At 48.9% G+C, this 21,836-nt stretch overlaps 1 protein-coding gene across 1 annotated transcript in view; it reads right to left on the bottom strand.

Annotated features, from left to right (window-relative positions):
* SLC2A9 (solute carrier family 2 member 9) overlaps positions 1-21,836 on the bottom strand; it is a 204,662-nt gene that overhangs the window by 47,081 nt on the left and 135,745 nt on the right. Inside the window, exons 9-10 of the mRNA XM_070457990.1 lie at positions 19,794-19,895; positions 16,433-16,508 (exon numbers count right to left, since the gene is read on the bottom strand). Of these exons, the coding sequence (XP_070314091.1) occupies positions 16,433-16,508; positions 19,794-19,895 (178 nt within the window). The remainder of the gene's footprint in view (positions 1-16,432; positions 16,509-19,793; positions 19,896-21,836) is intronic.

The following is a 21,836-nucleotide window of genomic DNA, read 5'->3' as shown; positions in this document are numbered from 1 at the left end:
GCCTGGGAGACAGAAAATATTTTCCTGCCAACATCATGGCTAGCTTCCTAGAGCTACGCTAACACATCACCAAAACATGGTGACTAAAAACAACGTATTTATTCTCTTGCAGTTCTGAAGGCGAGAAGTCTGAAATGGAGGTGTTGGTAGGGTTAGTTTTCTCTGGAGGCTGTGAGGGAGAAACCATCCCATGTGTTTTGCTTTTTTATTTTTAAAACAGTTTGTATTATTTATTTATCTTTGGTTGTGCTGGGGGTCTTCACTGCTGCACGCAGGCTTTCTCTGAGTTGCACGAGCTTCTCATTGCAGTGGTTTCTCTGGTTGCAAAGCCTTCAGTAACTGTGGAACAGGGGCTCAGGAGTTGTGGGCTCCCAGGCCCTAGAGTGCAAGCTCAGGAGTTGTGGAGCATGGCTTAGGTGCTCCACAGCATGCGGAATCTTCCAGACCAGGGATAGAACCTGTGTTCCCTGAGTTGGCAGGTGGATTCCTATCCACTGCGCCACCAGGGAAGTCTCCACGCCTTTCTCCTAACTTGCAGTGTTGCTGACACTTCTTGGTGTTCCTTGGCTTGTAGGTTCATCGCTCTGATCTCTGCCTCCATCTTCATGTTACCCACTGTCTCTCTCTGTGTGTCCTCTCCTTGTCTTATAAGACACCAGTCATTGGATTTAAGGTCCACCCTGGCTCTAGTCAATCCCAAGGGAAATCAGTCCTGAATATTCATTGGAAGGACTGATGCTGAAGCTGAAACTGAAGCTGAAGCTGAAAACTGATGCGAAGAACTGACTCATTGGAAAAGACCCTGATGCTGAAAATGATTGAAGGCAGGAGGAGAAGGGGATGACAAAGGATGAGATGGTTGGATGGAATTACTGACTCAATGGACATGAGTTTGAGCAAGCTCTGGGAGTTGGTGATGGACAGGGAAGCCTGGCATGCTGCAGTCCATGGAGTCGCAAAGAGTCGGACACAACTGAGTGACTGAACTGAACTGACGCTAGGACGATGCATCTTGAGATCCTTAACTAATTACATCTGCAATGACCTTCTTTCTAAACAGGGGCACTTTCTGAGGTTCTGAATGGATGTGAATCTCAGAGGTGGGTATCAATGTTCACCGCATTAAGGTAGAAAAGAGCACAAACTTCACCATCCTCTGACATCAGTAGCATCTACATGTATGACTTAGAAGAGCCACAAATTTTTGGAGGCTCATCTTCCTCACGGTCAAAATGGGAATAAGACAGTCTGCCTGTGGGGCTGGTTGAGGGCTGAGTAAGATGGCTTGACTGAGATACTCAGCACAGAATCTGAAATGCTGGCTAAATACTCAATTGTTCACACTGTCAGCACTCTCATACAACTTTCATGTTGTCCTGAGAGCCGTGGAGGAGAAGTGGGTAGCCAGTAGTCAGTTTGGCCAGCTTACAGGTGTGGGTCTCTGGGTAGCCCCATGGTTGGTTACTAAGCCTGGAAACTTCTACAAACAAGACAGTGCTTTTGGGCTGAACTGTCTGCTTGGGAATCTTCCAGAAAATGTGCTAAAATGCCAATCCTGTTGCCTACCCAGCAGTCTGGATCATGGATAGGGAGAACCACAGCGGGTTCTGAAACACAGCCACCCAGCTAGAGGGCCCCTAGTCTGGCTCCTCTATCCATGGAATTCTCCAGGCAAGAACTCTGGAGTGGGGTTGCCATTCCCTTCTCAGCGGATCTTCCTGACCCAGGGATCGAACCTAGGTCTCCTGAATTACAGTCAGAATTCTTTACCATTTGAGCCACCAGGGAAGCCTGAATTTGGCACAGCCTCTCATTTCACTGAGGTCAGTTCATCAAAAGACAAAGATGTAAAATTCATTTGTGAATAAGAGAATCTTATTCTCTTACTCTATCGATGGGTGTGTATCTCTTGCTCTCTGCACCTTTGCTATCCAAACTCTGGCTTTCCAATCAGGAATCAAATAAATTAACATAAGTGTGCTGATATATCTCTCGCTATCCAAACCCTGTTACTTGCTGTGTATATCAGTCTTTGGAATAAAATGGATTTGGAGAGCGAAGAAGACATACATTCTTACTGTTGATACAGATATATTTTATGCTGCTCAGCTATGCTTTTTCTTGCCCCAGTAGCCTTCAGTTACAACAAGGAACTAAATTTAAAACAAGGGGGACTTTTCTCCAAATTCACTTATGCAGGCAAAATGAAGAGCAACACTGAAATAGATGAAAGGTGTTAAAATTGTTGGGTTCCACACAAAGTCTCTACATTCTTAAGAGAGAATTAAAAGGAATAAGATAAATTCTGCAAATAGCTTTTCTCTATGACATGGCTTTCAGGGATTTGACCATTCAGTGAGTCGACTTTTGATGAATTAACTTTCTGTAAATTGCTTTGCTTCCTGCATGGCCAATAGGTGGAGGAGTGGGTGTTCATGTCATACGTTGAGACCTTCAAAATAACTAGGGTCTTTGACATTATCCTGTAGCCTGTCTTCACCACTGCAGTTTGCCTTTTCAAATTATGTCAGTGGAGTTTGTCATACATTTCCAGCAGGGACGCTAACTTTTGACTGTTACTTAAAGTAAGCTCCCTTGAGGGGAGGGACTGTGTGTGTGTGTGTGTGCATGCGCACATGTATACATGTGTGTGTGTGCATGTTTGGCTCATGATTTTATCACCAGGACTTGAAGGATGGTTTTTCCAGTTTGCAGTCAATAATTATTTGTGACATGGGTGAATAAATGAATGACACCTATTTCTCCCTAAAATGAGAGTCTTGAATTGTCATCCCTTGCCTAGTCTATGGTTACAGCTTCTGGAGACGTTGCAGAATGGCCATGGTACTTTTCAGCCCCTCCAAATGGAGGTAAAGTCTTTTCCACACCACTCAGTTCCGGGCTGGCTTTTTGACTCCTTTTGGCCAAGAGAAAGGGACAGAAGTGAAGCCTGGACCTTGGCAGGTTTTGTACATTTCTTTTCTTCAACTTGGCTACCATCTTGTAAATGAGCTGGGCTAGCCTGCTGGGTGGTGACAGACATCGAGTCACTCCTCTTGATTACAGATCAGTGGTTGAGGCCACCTTGGACTGACTGGAATTCATCCAATCTGCCAGCCAAATGCAGAGATGCATGAAGATCAGCAAAGCCTGGGCCAGGTGTAGCAAAACTACTGTGTCAGTGCATAGACTTGGGAGCAATTATAGATTTGTTGTTGTTGTTCAGTCGCTCAGTTGTGTCCAACTCTTTGAGACCCCATGGACTGCCTCACACCAGGCTTCCATGTCCTTCACTATCTCCTGGAGCTTGCTCAAACTCATGTCCATTGAGTCGGTGATGTCGGCAATTATAGGCGGTTATTGCTTAACCTGCTAAGTTTTGGGGTTATTTGTTACACAGCGATAGCTTCCTAATACATTCCTTAATGACCCCTAAATTTATGCCTCTTAAGCCTCTCTCAGGCTTCCCAGATTGTTCAAGTGGTAAAGAATCTGCCTGCAATGCGGGAGATGCAGGAGACTTGGGCTTGATCCTTGGGTGGAGAGGATCCCCTGGAAGAAGAGATAGTACCGCATCCCACTCCAGTATTCTTGCCTGGAGAATCCCGGGGCAGAGAAGCCTGGTGGGCTACAGTCCATGGGGTCTCAAGAGTTGGACATGACTTAGCTACTGAGCATGCACTCACTCAAGCCTCTCCCATCTTCCGTATTTCCCCTCCATGTAGTCTCCGCAGTACAGACTTTTAAAACAGCAGTCTGACAATGTCACACCGTAGCCTGAAACTCCTCAGTGGCCGCCTACTTCCGGGAGGACAAAGTCCAGCCTGTGAGGGCCACGATGTCCTGGCCCTATTTTCCTTGTGTCTGGACCCTCCCTGCTGCCCCCGCGCCCCCGCTGTCTCCTCCTGCGACACTCTGTGCCCTTGGAATCCGCCAGCACACTCTGCTCGCTGACTGTTGGCCTCTGCCCAGATGTTCCTTTCGTTTCAGCTGGGCCACTGCTGACCCCAATGGCACTTTTGCAAATGAGAAAATGTGCCCCTTCCTCAAGGAAAAATACTTTCTACAGTAAGTAGGTTTCTGTATGACCTGAACCATCACACACCGTGGCCCAGCATGGCTTCACCGAGGAAACTCTCCAGACACCTGGCAGGCGGCAACCCTGGCTGGTGACCATGCGTGCCAACCATCTGCTCACCCAGGGCAGGCACACCTGGGCTTCCCCCACCTCCCACCCTGATGGCGGGCATCCAGGCCAGATTTGAATTCAGGCGAGGGATGGCCATCAGGCAGCTGAAAGTGGATAAGAAAGGAATGTCTTTCCTCACACATGTGAGAGGGGGCCACACACGTGTGTACATGTATGTGTGAACCAGTGTGTGAGGCGTGCTTTCCTGAGTGCATGCACGGCTGGGTTTGCCTGTGGGCTGATGTTCTCCTATGTTATGTCTGTCTAACACGGGGATGATGCGTCTTTAGACGTGGCACCATGGGCAGTTCACGCTCTGAGAACTATGATTGGTGGCTCGGCTTGTTTCAACTCAACACTCAGAAATCAGCTTAACTTTACTCCCTCCAGGTAACCTGACTTCCCACTTGTCCAGGAACTGTCTTCTTCATGCTTCCACAGTGCCAGGGTCCTGACTTCTCTTGGTAGCCTACTGCATGTGGATGTTAAGAGGTCGGGCTCTAGATTCACACTAACCTGAACTGGAACCCTGGCTCCCCTGCTAATTTGCAGTGTGACTTTGGGTAAAGCACTTAACCTCTCTGAGCCTCAACTGTCAATCCAGCCCCCTTCTCCAGTGAGTCAACTACTTCCTCTTCTTTTTCTTTACTTGAAAACTGGCTCTAACCAGGGCTCCAAGCTCCTGGTTGGGATGTTTCTCATTCCTCTTCATGCTCTTGGGGATGAAGTTACAGCTTGTACTGACTTAAAAAAAAAATCTATGAGTTTACCTTCCTCATGCATTCTCAACTGGGATGAAAATTAGTTCTTGGAGGTGGAGATGGTGGCGAAAGTCTTAAATATAGCAACGGTCCACAGGGCTCCCCAGAGCTGTCAAGCTCAGTCTTCACAGCACAGTCCTGTTTCTTAGTATCTAATTTCTCTTATTTGGGAGAAATGATTATTAATTAAAATTCATCTCCCTGATGCCTGTCAGGCTTGGGGGGTGGGGGTGACCCTTCCCTCTGTCCATCTTTTATATTGAACCCATTCACCTGCCTCTCCTCTGAAAATAGGCCATTTGTGCAATTTCCTTTGAAACCCCAGCTGACAGTACCTTCCTGCTGGACCTTGACCTAGTTACAAATTTCTATGATAGTTGAGAGTTTGCAGGGTAGTTTTAGAAAGGTTATCTCATAAGTCCTTGCCCCGGATCCCAGGCGGTAATGGGTGTGGGCGTTTGGTATCCTCTTCTGGATGAAGACAGTGAAGGATTAGAATCCACATTACTGGAGTTCAATCTCACCTTCTGCATCAATCCCTTTTAGAGATACAAATATGTTCTGAGAAATGACTGCTACTTTTTTTTTTTTAAGCCTGGACTTGTGAGACATTCCCATTTATTGTCATTAAGCCATTAAAAAATATTAGAACTGTATACCTATTTGGTGTCAGGCTGAGATCTCTTGATTTATAGCTCTAATCATTTTAATGTATGTAGACTGATGTCTTCCACCCAGTCATCTCTCCTTGGTCAAGAGGGTTAGAGATTGATTTACTTATTACTCTGTTTTTCACACAGTTTCTTAACTTCTGAGGAGGAATGAATCATCTGACTTGACCTCCATCTGAATTCTGGGCTACTTGATGCAACTGAGTGGAGGCCAAGGCCATGGATGGAGTTACTCTCTCATTTATTCATTCATTCAACAAGCAGAAATGTCTGGGTACCTATACCTGCCAGGCACTGTGCTAGACTCATGCTTGGGGAAGATCTCTTCCAAGCAGGACCTGGCCTCCTGCCCTGACCCCTGATCAGGCAGTTGAGGCCTTGCTGCCTGCTCACTGAGCTCCGTTCTGGGGCAACATCCCCAAGGGACAGAATCTCACGCCTGCACCTGGCCTGGCATAGTGCCTGCCCCATGGCATGGGGTTCAGAGCCAGACAGAGCCAGGGCTGACTCTGGACTTCCACCCACCTTTGCCAGCTGTGAGATGTTGGATTTGACCTTGCAGATTTGAGAGAATTCAATGGGGTCATGTCCAAGCAACATTTGCCCAAATGCTGGTCACTTGACATCCCCTGGTTCCCTTTCCTTTCTTCCTGCTCCTGCCCTTGGGTAAATCCACTGAACGAGATCACCCATTCCAGGTCTGTCTCCCGTGGACTCCTCCAGGGCAGGAGCAGCATGTTTTCCATATCCTCCCCCCAGGCAGAGCAGGTGCCAGGCTGGCGTTCAGTTCATGTCACGCATGTGTGTGGTTTGGACTCCATTTCCCTTGACCCCTCTCCCTTCTCCAGGCTCTCTCTTGGGTCTGCTGGGCTTAGCCTCTCCCCTTTCCAGGTCTCATGGGCTCCGTCAGGGTGGATCCTCAAAGTTCAGTCCCAGATCCAGGCTTGCACTTCCAACCTTGGCCAGTGGCTGAATGAACCTCCGGCCTCTCCCCTCGCAGTGGTGCCCAGTGCTGCAAGGGGTTCACAGTGCCAAGGCCACAGGGGGCGAAATGTCCGAGGCGGACGTCCAACTGTGGTGAATGAAAACTGTTGCCTGTCATACTAGTAAACAACTAGTTGGGTCACTGCAGCTACCCCCTATGGTGAGCCCTGAAGGGACTCAGGATGGAGGCAAATGGGCTGCCCAGTCCCTGCAGTCACCCCAACAGTGCACCCCAGGGGACTCGGGACTGGAAAGAACAGGAGGCATGCATGCAAGCAAGTCGCTTCAGTTGTGTCTGACCCTTTGTGACCCCATGGACTGTGGCCCGCCAGGCTCCTCTGTCCATGGGATTCTCCATGCAAGAATACTGGAGTGGGTTGCCATGCCCTCCTCCAGGGAATCTTCTCAACCCACAGGTTGAACCTTCATCTCTTACATCTACTGCATTGGCAGGCGGGTTCTTTGCCACTAGTGCCACGTGGGAAGCCCGGAAAGAACAGGATACTGGCCTCCACTAGCTAAGGTGCAGATCAAAGGAGTGATTTCAGTGAGCCCAGACTCTTGCATCTTCCCAAGACACAGAAAAGCACTAAATTCCTTAACATCCTTGAGATATCTGTTTTCTTTAATGAACAGTAATCTTTTGATGTTCCAACTACCTGGTCTTTGCTAAAAAAACTATATATCCCAGTTCCTCCCCTGTCTCTTTGGAGCAGTCTCTGAGAGGCTGCCTCTTGGGCTTAAGTCCTCAGTTTTGTCTGCTGAATTAAATGTAATTCTCACCTTTCAGGTTGTGCATCTTTTCAGTCTACAGACAGATCAATGTCTGGATGGGATATCTGAGAACCCTCCCGTGGTCCCCAGGACCCAGGACTGCAGGAGCATCAGCCACAAAGCCACGCCAGGCTGGGTGCTTGGTGGGGAGAGAGGGCTCTGGAGGGTCACTGCCCGGGTCCGGATCTCAGCTCTGCTGCTCTGAGTGACCTTGGGCGAGTCATTCATACACTGTGCGGCTGCTCTTCCGTGGTGGCAGCGACGCTGTCTGTCTCGTTCACTCTTTACCTCCAATCCTGGCCCAGAGCCTGGCACTGTGGGATGATAAATATACATTTGGCTTTCCCCCCTGGTTTCTGGTAGAGAGCACAGTTCCTGGTACAAAACATGGAGTTCCTCAAACCCTTGGAATTTCCTGAGTGATAGGAGTGTCCTGAACTTCCCCAGTGGTTCAACGGATAAAGAATCTGCCTGGAATGCAGGGACCGCAGGAGATGCAGTTTAGATCCCTGGGTCGGGGAAGATCCCCCAGAGGAAGGGATGGCAACCCACTCCAGTATTCTTGCCTGGAGAATTCCATGGATAGAGGAGCCTGGTGGGCTACAGTCCATGGGGTTGCAAAGAGTCAGACACGACCAGAGTGGCTTAGCATACCATAACATGCAGGAGTGTGTTGTTTTTCCTAATGAGCCCCTCTCCTCCCCACCTAACCTGGTGACTCATGTGGGCTCTTGGGTGCAACAAGAAGTTGGCCTTGCTAACACGGCCAGAACTCAATCCCCCAGATGTAAATCTGGGGAGGGGTGGTGGCCTGGAGATTGAGTTCGGTCCCCTATGGCCAATGATTGACTCAGTCATGCCTACGTAATTAAACACGACAGAAACTCCTAAGGGGTGGGGTAGGGAGTGTGCAGGTTGGTGGACTCACAGAGGGGCTGGGAAGGGTGTACACCCCCATAGCACATGGATGCTCCACACCCACTCCCCCATCCCTTTTGCTGTGCACCTCTTTAGAGTGAACTGTTTTAAACAGAGCACGTTCCTGAGCTCTGGGAGTCGTTCTTGCAAACATGGAGCCTGAGGGGATCCGTCTTGGGAGCCCCTATACTTCAGTCAGCCAGGCAGAATTGTAGTCACCTGGTGACCCCAACTGCAGCTGGTGTCTGAGATGGGGGAAGGCTTGTGGGGCTGGACCCTTAACTTGGGGGGTGGCGGGTTTCTGTGCTCACTCTGGGTTAGGGAGTGTCAGAACTGGATTGCATTGCTGGACATGCAGCTGATGTTAGAACTGGAAGATGGGTGTGGGAAAAAGGGCATTTGGTATTGGAAAACACAGTAGGGACTCCATGAGTGAGTGTTGAATGAATGCATGAGAAATACAGTCATGCACTGAGTGCTAACCAGTTGTCAGGCCCTGTGTTTCGTGCCTGGAATACAGAAGTGATAGAAACAAGGTCTCTGCTATTTCCAGATATTAGAGGAAATTGAGCAGCCTCGGCCATTGTAATAGGGGGTGGAGAGGGTGAGGTTAGCAACAAGTCTAGGGGGTGGGGCTGAAGGGCACAGAGGAGGAGCTCTCTAGTTTTAAGAAAGGTTCAAGGGTCAGTGTGAGTGGACAACTATTTTTAAAAGACTTTTTTTTTTTTGACGTGGACCTTTTTTAAAGTGTTTATTGAATTTACTACAACATTGTTTCTGGTTTCTATTTTGGTTTTTTGGCTGCAAGGCATGTGGGATCCTAGCTCCCCAACCAGGGATGGAACCCATAAACCCTGCATTGGAAAGCAGAGTCTTAACCACCAGACCAAGAAGCCATTCCTCAGATGGATTGTGCCAAATTGGCACTTCCCATCTACCTCTACAAGGATTAAATCATGAGCTGCTGCAGCTGCTGACCTTCAACATCCCCTAAAAGTTTAGGTTGGAGATCAGAAGTGGGGCACTCTCTGCTCTGGGAAAAACTGGCAGGACAGCTCTTCAGGTAGTTGGATGGTTTCAGAAGCTGATCTTATGAGCCCAATTCTTATGTCTCCTCATATTTAGAAAGGCACTTCATCCCTTCATGGTGACATTAGCTCCCCATAACGAGCAGAAAACTTCCATAAAGATAAGTGCTCAGTTGCACAAACTCCCCCTTCACCAAAATCACATGTATGTTGACCTTCCCCCCACCTCTTTGGAGCAGTTTCTCAGAGCTATCTGAGATGCTGTCTCCCCGGCTGCAGTCCTCATTTTGCCTCAAATAACAACTCACAACTCTGACACTGTGCAAATTTTTCCCCCTTGACAATGGGAATGCATAAGGGTGGGCCCTAGGTGGGAGGACAGATGTGTAAAGTCAAGGACACGTGAGTGGCATGGGGCAGCTGCCACCAGCTCCAAGTGGCTGGAAAGCAGGGAGAGTGTGGGGTGGGCAGCGGGAAGGGGTGGGCAGGGCAGAGATCCCCACGGTCCCTGCAAGGGTTGGTACATGCGGGCGGTCTTTTCAGATTACATCACTGTGATGGGCAGAGGTGTCCCCTTTCCAAGCCAGGCATGTGCTCCCTGGGGGCTCAGACGGTAAAGAATCTGCCTGCAATGCAGGAGACCTGGGTTCGATCCCTGAGTCAGGAAGATCCCCTGGAGAAGGGAATAGCAACCCCATTCCAGTATTCTTGCCTGGAGAATTCCATGGACAGATGAGCCCGGTGGGCTACAATCCTTGGGGTTGCAAAGAGTCAGACACGAGTGAGCAACTAACATCATTAAAACATCATCACATGCTCCCTGGGCACTTGGCATACTCCCCCATCAGGACGGCACAAGCCTTCTGGAAAGCTCAGATCAGATCCTGATGCACCCATTTATACGAACAGTGATAACTCCATCTTGCTGTGTGGACCAGGGTGCATCAGTCCTCCCCCACTGGCTGGTAAACTGCCCTTAGAGGGTTGAACTCAGAGCCGGCACAGTCCGTTCGTCCTAAGACTTTTCAAACTGCAGTTGACATGCTTTGAGGATCATCTCCTTTCCCTCAAAGATAAAGCTCTTTTATCCTGTGCCTCATTTATTAGGCCTCTCTGCCACTGCCTTGGGGTTATGCACACAAATAAAATATGTAGCAGGAAACTGCCTTTCTTGCTTTCTTTCTTTCTCTTCACCTAATTTCAACTCCCTGTCAAGTCTCCTTGCATTGATCCGCTCACCACAGAAGCTGCCTCAGGCAAATGTACAGCTTCTCTCTTGGGAAGATGATTTTTTTCCATTTAATCATGGAGGGGCAGGCTGCTTGGGAGGCCCTTGGCCATTTATCTCCCAGCGGTTCCGAGCCATGCATTCCCAGGGTAGTTCCTCCGGGGACCTGTTCCTTCCTGACCACTTAGGGAGATGCAACATGATCTCACAACCCCAGTGGCAAGGCCTCTTGGACAGGTAATTTCCCCGGGGGCTTAAGCTGTGTGCTGTCAATGTGAGTCCAAGTGAAGTTTCTAAGCCCTGGTCAATCTCGTGGCTACAGTAGCTGGAGTGGGCGGCACCCAGCTGCTGGGTGAACATGGGGTGTCTAGGGGAGCAGAGGGTAGGGACCAACAGCTGATCCAAGATTGGGGGGGTGCACCTAGACCTCCCCTTAGGGAGCCTCCCAGCTACTGATGGAGAGCAGATTCTAAAATCCCTGAAACTCAGCACAGTCACGATCACGAGAAAGCAGCATTTGCAAATGCTGGGAGGGGAGCCAAGGTCATGGCAGGAAGGGCGAGATCTTGGGAAAAGGCACAGAAGGCAGAGCTTTGTAGGTTGGGTCAGGAAGGCCTTTCAGGCAGGTTTGCGGATGGGTTCAATTTAGCATCTTTGTTTAAGTGGACAGAAGAAGGCCAGTCTGTCCACGGAGAGATCATGTCAGCACTCACTGTTCTTCCTGGAACAGCTGTTATCAGAACAAAACAGAACAGCGCTCAGATCCCACTAAGGGATGTGGGGCTTCCCCTCAGTGGTCTGACTCAGCCCAGAGCCCATGTCCGCGGGGTCCCTGCCGGCTGGCACTGCCCAGGCCCACCGCCCTCGTCTGGTCCTCGCTTCCTGTAGCCTGGGTTTCCCACCTGGCCCCCGGCTCATGCCACTTGGCTACATATATTTTCCCATCTGCCTTCCAGATCTGCTCTTCTCACAGCAAACCTGGCCTGCGAAGTTCATGCTTAAATATCTCCCCCCAGCAGACCTCTCTGGAGCTCAGAGTAAATCTTAACGCAATGCCCCTGGACCTGCCTCCAGCTCCTCGCTGACTTCCGACTGGTCCTGGGCTGTGTCCCCACCCCAACCCACCCTGGACAGCGGTTCTCACTGGGTTCAACCCTGGAGGTCCAACGGAGCCTGTGTCAGGAGAGGTCCGAATCAGCATCCACTCTAGTTCTCTCAGCCCCTCAGGGGATTGTAATGCTTTCAGCCAGAGTTGGGAAAGATGGCTCTTGCCCAGGGATTTCCAAGTTTGGCTGCAAGCTGGAATCACCTGGGAACATTAGAAAATATGGCCTGGGTCCCACCCCCAGATGCAGCCTGACCATCAGGACTTTTGAAAGCTTCCCAGGTGATTCAGCAGTGTTTGAGGACCACTGCTCGGGCCCTGCTGGGTTATTTGTGGTTCCTTTGCAATTAACCTCCTTTTATATCCTGGCATTTCTGCTGTATTGAAATTCATCTTTCCCTCCCTCCTAAGCTAGCTCACTCTCCTTTTTTCCAAAGGTCAGAACTGAGGGATTCTAGAAGGGCTGGCAAAATTTTTCTGAAAAAGGCCAGATAGGAAATATATGAGGTTTTTTAGATCACTGCGGATGGTCTCTGTCACACCTTCTTCTTGTTTTCCCCTTAAAATGTAAACACCATTCCTTGCTCATGGGTTATACAAAATAGGCCATGGGCAAGATTTGGCCCACAAGCCATAGTTCCCTGATCTTGGACCACAGCATTGGTTTGTTAGCTAGTGAGTTCCCTATCATTGGAAGCAATCAAGTCATAGTCAGAGGACTTCTTGGCAGGGAAAGCATAGCTTAAGCTTCCAATGAATAACTGGACTGAAAATTTCTCTGTTCTTTCACGAACTTAGGATGCCTTCGTTCTAATTCATCCCAGCTCCTGGGCAGAGTTTCTCATCTGCCAAAGGATCTCTGAGGTCCCCTGGGAGCTCTGAAAGCATCCCCATGTTCTGTTCTGCCTCATTGTGAAGGTCTGGATGTGTCACACAGCCTTTGTGTCAACAATAGGTGCTATGATTTAGTTATGTGAGTTTGAGACAAAGAAGAAAGACTGCTCCTGCTCCTGACCTGTGTGCACAGATAACGTTTGAAGCAGGAACAGCTGGAAACCATGAAAATCAAAGTGTTCTGAATTCACCTTCAGCCACGGACATCTGACAACTAGACACAAATGGCAAATTATACCTTTCTGTACTGACACAAACAGGACTGATTCATGATAATGCAGAGTAGACCTATCACATGAGGATAAAGATAGAAGTTTTCTCTCTTATCCCAGATTCTCTGTGTCAGTCCTGAGGTCAGTTTCCCAATGGGCCTAATTCTACCCACCTTTCAACAACCCGCCAATGAGAAATGACCATGTGCATTGTTGTTGTTTAGTCGCTAAATCGTAACCATGTGCATAGGTCAGAGTTAAGATTACAGGTCCTAGAACAAGGTGGTGTCAACTCTAATCCAGCACTCACCTCTTAGATATGAGGCTTGGGGAAATGATTAAGATTTTTACTTTTCATCTATAAAGAGGATATAAAATTAGTTTGGGAAGGGAAGGTTTTGCAGCTGACCTGTAATTCACCTTCTACAGCTGGGATAGGGAGAGGGAAAAGAGAAAAAATAATAACCTGGTCCATTCTGTATATAAACTTGCTAATCCAATCTCATAATGGTAGTTGTAGCAGAAAGATAAGAGAGTCCTTATGTACAAATGCTTTAAGGATGCTTTACCTGGCTTATTTAGAATGGGATGTATAGCTATGCGGAGAGTTCACTGGAAAATGTCAGTGTCAGCTATGTAATTATCAAAGTGAAAATGAAGATGCTTCATGAATAAAATATCTTCTGGATGTGTATTGTCCTGCATGTTTTATTCAGAGACTCTGGGAGTTTAATCTGGACCAGAGTGCACTCTAATCTTCAAGGAAGAATCTAGGGAGCCGTGCTGATGGCTTTAAACTTCACCTATGTCTTATGATGACCAGTATCCTGAGAATTATTAGTCAAGTTTGAGTCTGAGTAAAATCCCTGATTCTTACTATTTTATTTTCACAACTTGATTCTGTGTTATCTAATATTCATACAGGATGTTTATGAGCATTCAAACACTTAAAACAGGGCCTGGAGCATAGTAAGTGCTCAATAAATGTTATTATTATCAGAGAACTGGTGTGAGGACTAGATCAGGGGACAGAGATCAGAGATTGGAACGTGCTGGAAAAGCTCAGAACAGTGCATGGATGTGAATTGCTATCCTTTGCAACAGGGTGGGAAGAGCACAGGTTTTAAAGATCTGGGTTCCAATCTTGACTCCAAAATTTTCCAGCTGGTTTATGTTACGGGACCATGTAACCTCTCTGGGCTTATTTTCTCATCTGTAAACTGGAGCAGTTAATCCTAATTTCAAGACTATCATGCAGATTGGGGGTGATGTGTGAGAGAGATGCCGTGTAAACAAGAGAGCTTAATGCCTGAGCGCTACTATGTGTGAGGCCAGGATGGGGCAAAGGGCAGGATGGGGCCAGGGAAGCCCTCAGCCATGGCCTCTGTGTTTAACCAAGTCACTTTGGGGTGACTTGTCCCCTTCTTGGAAGAGCTCTAGCCGTGACAGTGCCTGTTCTGGCTCCCTTCTGAGCTCTGAGGATGAGATAATGAACCACAAACAGGTTCTTTTAGAGCTTATTTTCTAGATCGAGGGAGACGTGCTAAACCAGACATCAGCGGACCGCAGCCTTCAGCCCGCACCCAGCCTGCCACCTGCTCTCGTGAATAAGGTTTCTTGGGGACACAGCCGTGTCATCTTTCATTTACACACTGCCTGTGGCTGCATTTGCACGACCACTGTGGAGCTGCAGAGTGGCCGTGGAGTCTGTGGGGCCTGGAAAATATTTACTGCCTCGCCCTTTACACAAAAAGATGGGCAATCCCTGTATTAAATCCTCATCTGAGAATACCGTGAGCAGATGAGCCAGGGAGAGAGGCTGAGAAGGAAGTAAACCAGGATAATGTGATCGAGGGTAAGTGTGTGTGTGTGAGTGACTGTGGCTTGTGTGAGCACATGTGTACATTTGTGTTTGTGTATCCTTGTATGTGTATGTGTGTGCATGTGTATACTTGTGTTTGTATATGTATGTACACTTTGTGTATGCTTGTGTATATATGCATGTGTCTGTGTACATTTTGTGTGTGCATGTATGGATATGTGTGTACTTGTGTGTATGTATATTTGTATGTGTATATTGTGCATATGTGTATGTGTATATATACTTTGTGTATGCATGTATGTGTGTGCATGAGTGTATGTGTATACTTGTATGTGTGTGCATGTGTATACCTGTATGTAGGTATATGTACATAAGTTTGTGTTTGTGTATGCTTGTTATGTATGCATATGTGTATGTGTATACTCTGTGTATGCATATGCATGTGTGTGTGTACTTATGTGTTTGTGTACGTGTGTGTTGATTTTAGACTAAGTGGTCAGGACAGGCCTCACGGGGCAGGTGAGAGGCCGGGTGAGATGGTCACACTAGTCTATGAGCCCCACGAGAGCAAAGACTGCCCCCTGGGTTTATTTCCCACAGTCCCTGGTCTTGCATGGAGCCGCCGGCTGCCCACCTCCAGGGGCCGCGATGTGACAGCTGCGTGAGGAGTGGGTGGTGTGGAGGCCCTGTGGGATGGAGCATATTCCCCCCTTGAATCTCCTTTAACTGCTTTGTGGGCTCCTGGTTCGTCCTCTTGTCGTTAACTGTCCCCCTGTCCCCTGGAAGATACCCCCTGTTCCTCCAGCCGTCTCGTCACTGCAGCAGTGTGTGTGCGTCTGCACACGCATATGCATGTCTGATATCCTCCCCCAGTCGTGCCACGGCCCATCCCACCATCTCATTGCAAACTTCTGTTGTCCCTGGTGGGGATAAACATGACAGGACATGGAACATCATGGCCTGTGAAAATCAGCGCAAGGGAAGAAAGAAAAGTTCAGGTCCGTTTGTTCTGATAGAAATATTTTCATCAACAGAGAAACCCAAACAAAGGAGAACCACAGCAGGGCCTCCAGGAGAGAGCTCTGCCTGGAGACACCTTCCCAGCCCCAGCACGGCCTCTGACGGGGCCCCTGCGGGACACAGGCCCCCAAGCCAAGCGTGGCAGGGCCCCTAGTCCCACCCGCCTGACCATCTGAGGCCCTGGAGGAGCACAGGGCCTGCCCACTAGGGAAACGGCAGAGCTGGGGCTGAAACTGGGTCCAGGGTAAACTGGGGCTCAGAATACTCCAGACTGGACGCTCATGCAGGGACAGTGACAGGTGGTGGTTAGGACCCAGGGGCTGGGCGATTCCATCCCTGCCCGCTCTAGGCAAGCAGCTTCCCTCCTCTGCCTTCTCTAGGGCTGTCACGGGCCTTAAATGAGATAACAGGCATCGAATGCTTGGCCAAGTACAGCACATAATCAATGGTGAATAAATCCTAGACATTGCCATTATTATATCATTATACCTTCCATATGAAAATGTAGCCTCTCTGTGGGCACAGACTGTAACTTGAGTATCTTTCATTCATCCCAGTCCCAGCTCTCCCAGCTGTTAAAGATCGCTATGTTGTAGTATGTTACCACCTACGCATCTTTGAGTGAGTTTGTTACTGACCATCAGGTGGATGGAAACCAAGACGATCACTGCATTTAAATAGGTGGGGACTCTCTGTTCCCCCTCCACTCCCAGTGGCGCTTGTCCTTCCTCAGACCACAAGCTTTGCATCTGTACAATGAGAACACCCTGCCCTGGTGGCATCGTGAGTCCCTAGGCCGGCGGGTGAGGAAGGAAGAGAGCCTTACCTGGCCCACTGCAGAAGGCGGCGATGACGGCCAGAATGCACACGATACTCAGGTAAGGGATCCAGGGCGCGTGGTCCTGTGAGAGAGCAGTTGGGCAGATGAGGGGGCGGTCATGGTGGAGGACCTGAGTACCAACCCCCCCCCCCAGCTCCTCCTTGATCCATCTGTGAGACCTGGGGCAGGTCACTTTACATCTCTGAGCCTCAGTTTCAGCATCCATAAAGTGGGGACGATAATAACCCCTACGTCATTCCATCTGTCTATCTTACAGAGGTCACAGTGAAATAGAATGATGCCTGTGAACATTTAGCAAAGTCCCAGCATTTGGCTTCCCAGGTGGTGCAGTGGTGAAGAATCAGCCTGCTAAAACAGGAGATCCCTGGGTCAGGAAGATCTCCTGGAGGAGGGCATGACAACCCGCTCCAGTATTCTTGCCTGGGAAATCCCCTGGATAGAGGAGCCTGGCGGGCTACAGTCCATGGGGTCTCGAAGAGTCAGACACGACTGAGCAACTGATTATGCACAGCATATGGTAAGTGGTAGACAAATGAATAACACCATTTGAGGGCTTAGTTGGAAGCAGTCAAGATGAGAAAATTTTACAGGCAATTTCACTTTTAAAAATTTTTCTCTAGGCCAATCTCTGTTATCATTTAAAATGCTATCTTTCTCTCTCTGCTGTCCTTACAAGGTGTGAGATGAGTTAACTCATGTCATTAAATATGCTTGGAGAGGCTGTCACTTGTCTGGCGGGTGGGGGTGGTGACTTCACGCCGGGTGGGAGAGAAGTTTGGGAAATCGCTTCTGCTCTAGCAGACTGGATGGTGATGATGAGAACGTGTCTGAGAGAGACTTGGGCCCAGTCTAAGAGAGACTCAGCGAGGAGAGGAGTCTATGCTTACCTTTGAAGGCTGAGCCGAAGTCAGGCAAGAGGAAAAGGAAAGGAAAGGTGTTCCAGGAGAGGGTGTCCCATGGGCAAGGGTGCGGAGGCATGGGAGAGCCCAGTGAGGACCTCCAGGGTGGAGGGGAGCGGGTAGAGGGGAGAGCAGCCCTTCCATGCCAAGCTAAGCCCACCAGCTGCAGCAGGGTCTAGGGCTGGGAGGAGCCTCATAGCCTTTTGTACTAAATGGGTCTGATGCCTTGAGTCATCCATCCATCCATCCATCCATCTGTCCATCCACCCATCCATCTGTGCATCCATCCATCTGTCCATCCACCTGTCCATCCACCCATCCATCTGTCCATCCATCCATCTGTCTATCCGTCCATCCCATCCATTCATCCATCCATCCATCCATCCATCCATCCATCCATCCATCCATCTGTCCATCCACCTGTCCATCCACCCATCCATCTGTGCATCCATCCATCTGTCTATCCGTCCATCCCATCCGTCCATCCATCCATCCATCCATCCATCCATCTATCTATCCTTCCATCCATTTGACAGATTATTCCAAGGTCCTCCTGGGAGGTAGGAATGTAGAAATGATATGGGCATGGTCCTCACCCCTACAACTCACTGTCCATTGGTAGAGAGAGATGGTTCAACAATGAAAGCCAAGGCTATGTGTAAAGCAGTGTTTTAGGTCTGCCCCTGGGATCCTGGGGAAGACAGAGGAGGGTGCTTCAGACAGCGGGTAGGGGAAGGCTTCCTGGAGGAAGGGGTATCCAGGAGGAAGCCAGGGTCTCAGAAAACAAGAGAAGCCAGTTGAGCAAGGAGGGCGCTGGGAAGAGGAAAGAGCCAGGCTCTTTCACGGGCAGCTGCTGGGGAGCAGGGCTGGGGCGACAGAGATGAGGGTAGCTGAGCAGGAAGGAGCTCTGAGACCTTGTGGGGTGAGGCCCAGAGGGGTTCTCATGCTCCAGATGGCCCTTCCAGACGTCTGACTCACTCCACAGAAAGACCACGACCCAGAACATCCAGCTTGGTTGGTCCAAGGAGCCTATGAGACTGTTCAGGACAACCCCGTCTGGCTGTGGGGAAGGAAGGTCTCTGCCAGCACATAATCCCAAGGAGGAGATTTCCACCTCCAGCCTGGTCAGCATGCCCGGCAACAACTCCTTTTTGAAGGACAAGCTATTGTCTCTCAGACATGTGCTAAGGCGCTTCAGTAGTATCCGAGTCTGTGCAACCCCATGGACTGTAGCCCACCAGGCTCCTCTGTCCGGGGGATTCTCCAGGCAAGGATACTGGAGTGGGCTGCCACGCCCTCTGCCAGGGGCTCTTCCCGACCCAGGGATGGAACTCAGTGTTTCTTCTGTCTCCTGCATTAGCAGGCGGGTTCTTTACCACTGATGGCACCTGGGAAGCCCACCAGCACGCCGACGTTGCCTTTTTCTAGACCTGTGGGGACATTAAGACCTTTGGCAGCTGACCACCACATGTGATTTCCATTTAGGGATTCATTTTTGAAAACTGCAAATTCTCATTGACCACTGTGACCTTGCCCCACACTTCCCACAGGGCTGAGATGACCTTGAGGCATGGTGTAAATGCCCAGTGAACACAGGCTGCCCTGAACAGTGCAAGCAGCAGGAGGAATCCCCAAGATCCCAGGACATGATCCCAGCTCTGCCCTTGCCCCGCTGTGAAAGCTTGGGCAGCTTCTTCATTGAGATGTATGTCTGTCTCCTCATCACCATTAAAGGAAAAGATACCACTTTCATAAGAATTAGCTCTGGCTCCATGCATCCCCCCTGCAAACAGGCATTCACTGAGCACTTACTGTGCTCCGGGCAGTGCTGGCCGCCCTACAAGTGCATGTCTTATTTAATCCTCACGATAGCACTGGGCATAGGGTAACCATCCCATTTTAGACACGGGGCCCTGAGGAGCACAGAGGTTAAGAGACTTGCCAAAAGTTTCATGGAGGGTAAGTGGGACATTCAGGATTTCCACCAGGCAGCTGGCTCCAGGGCCCCTGCTGGTACCCACGGGCATCGATGTGGTAATTGCACAGGGGTCTCAGGGCCGTGCCAGCCACCCTGAGCGGGAGCGTGAGAGCTGAAGGGGGCATCTTCGGAGACATTTACTGCAATCTCCTCTATTCCACAGATGGGTAAACCAAGGGGGACGGATCTTGCCCAAGATCACGCAGATTTTAGTGACTTCCTGACAGGGCCAGAAGTCAGGTCTCTTGTTTCCCCCTCCCTGGCCCCCGCCCCTGTCCAAGGACCCATTACTAACACCTTTCCCCAAGGGCGCTCAGCAGCTTCAAAGCTGAGATGCCCTTGGAAACTCCACATCACAAGAGTTGCCTATAGACTGGACGGACTCCCCGAGCCAATGGCCCCAGAGCACGAAGCCAAAAGCCACACCCATCCTGAACTCCCTGGGGAAGGGACAGGCGCGTCCTCTCACCTGCAGCGTCAGCGTAATAGTGAGGATCCCAAAGAAGAGGGCCATCAGCCCAAAGCCGCCAATGAGGAGGGGTCTCCGTCCCACGCGCTCGATGACCAAGCCCTGGGTCAGGGTCAGAGAGAGATGGTTAGTACTCCCCTTCTAGCAGTGAGTGAAGGGGACCCGTGGTGCTGGGGTCATGGTTAAAGGATGGCTCTGACCTGGAGACCCCCGGCCACTTCCTCCAAGGCCACAGCCAGAGAGGGAGGGAGAAGAAAGTCACAGTTCATGAGCACCAGCTCGTTCACCTTTCTCCTGATCTTCCTCATCGGGGAGGATGGGTTTATCCTCAGAAGGGACATAGTTGCCCAGCCCTCCCCCCACCTTAGGAGTCAGTAAGCAGGCAGAAGGCAATGGCTCTCTATTTCTCTACGCCGTGTGTTGTGGATGTCCTAGGGGTAGACTCCCGGGGCATGGCACTGGGGTGGGAGTGGGCAGAGAAGTTCCCACCTCCTGCCTCTAACTGGCCCTGAGTCAGTCGATGCTTCTGTCTCTGTCGCTCCTCTTTCCTGATGGTGGTGGGTTAGTGTGGGTGATTGAAGCTGATGACCATTCGTCAAGCACCTGTTATGTGCCAGGCTCAGTCTTTCTATGTGTCCATTCATTTACCTGTCACTAAAACTTCATGAAGTGTTTTGTTACCCTCCTACACTGTTGGCGGGAATGGAAATTGATGTTGGCACTATGGAAAACAGCATGGAAGTTCCTCAAAAGGCTAATACTAGAGCTACTATATGATCCTGCAATCCCACCCCTGGGCATAGAGCTTTTTGATTCATTGTTGTTGTTCAGTTGCCAAATTGTGTCCAACTCCTTGCAACCCCATGGACTGCAGCGTGCCAGGCTTCCCTGTCTCCATCTCCTGGCATTTGCTCAAGTTGATGATCACTGAATTGGTGATGCTATCCAACCATCTCATCCTCTACCACCCTCTTCTCCTTTTGTCTTCCATCTTTCCCAGGATCAGAGTCTTTTCTAGTGAGTCGGCTCTTCGCATCAGGTGGTCGAAGTATTGGAGCTTCAGCTTCAGCATCAGTCCTTCCAATGAATATTCAGGGTTGATTTCCTTTAGGACTGACTGGCTTGATCTCCTTTTTTTCTGGAGAAAATTCTAATTTGAAAAGATACATGCACCCCAAGGTTCATAGTAGCACTATTTACAATAGCCAAGACAAGGAAGCAGCCGAAGTGTCATGTCCATCAACATGACATATGGATAAAGATGTGATGTGTATATATATGTATATATGTATATATATGTGTGTGTGTGTGTGTGTGTGCATATATATGTGTGTGTATATATATATACACACACACACATACACAATGGAATATTATTCAGCCATAAAAAGAATGAAATAATTCCATTTATAATGCCATTTATAGCAACTTGGATGGACCTAAAGATTATCATACTAAGTGAAGTAAGTCAGAAAGACAAAGACAAAAATCATATAATATCACTTATCTATGTAATCTAAAATATGATATAAATGAACTTAATGAAATAGAGATAGACTCACAGATATAGAAAGCAAACTGATGGTTATCAAAGGGGAAAAGAGGTGGGAGAGAGATAAATCGGGAGTTTGGGATTAGTAGATACAAAATACTACACATAAAATAGATAAACAAAAAGGTCTCACTATAGAGTATAAAGAACTAGGTTCAATGCCCTGGAATGGAAAAATAATGGAAATAATGGGGAAAAAAAACATGAAAAAGAATGTGTATGTATAACTGAATCACTTTGCTATACACCAGAAACTAACATAACAGTGTCAATCAACTATACACCAGTTAACATTTTTTTTTAATTTAAAAGTTAAAATAGGTTCTATTATTTGTTTGATTATATAGGTAAAGAAACAGACACAGAGGCTTTGGAAACCTGGTTACGGTCATGAGGCTGGCAGGAGGCAGAGCGGGCATCCTCTATAATCTTTCCTCGTCCGTAAGACATTAATATTTTCCCCAGCAGAATAGACAAAGCTCCACTTGGCA

This window comes from Odocoileus virginianus, chromosome 29, assembly GCF_023699985.2.
Source record: "Odocoileus virginianus isolate 20LAN1187 ecotype Illinois chromosome 29, Ovbor_1.2, whole genome shotgun sequence".
Lineage (NCBI taxonomy): Eukaryota > Metazoa > Chordata > Mammalia > Artiodactyla > Cervidae > Odocoileus > Odocoileus virginianus.
This window is presented reverse-complemented; position numbering and strand designations above follow the sequence as displayed.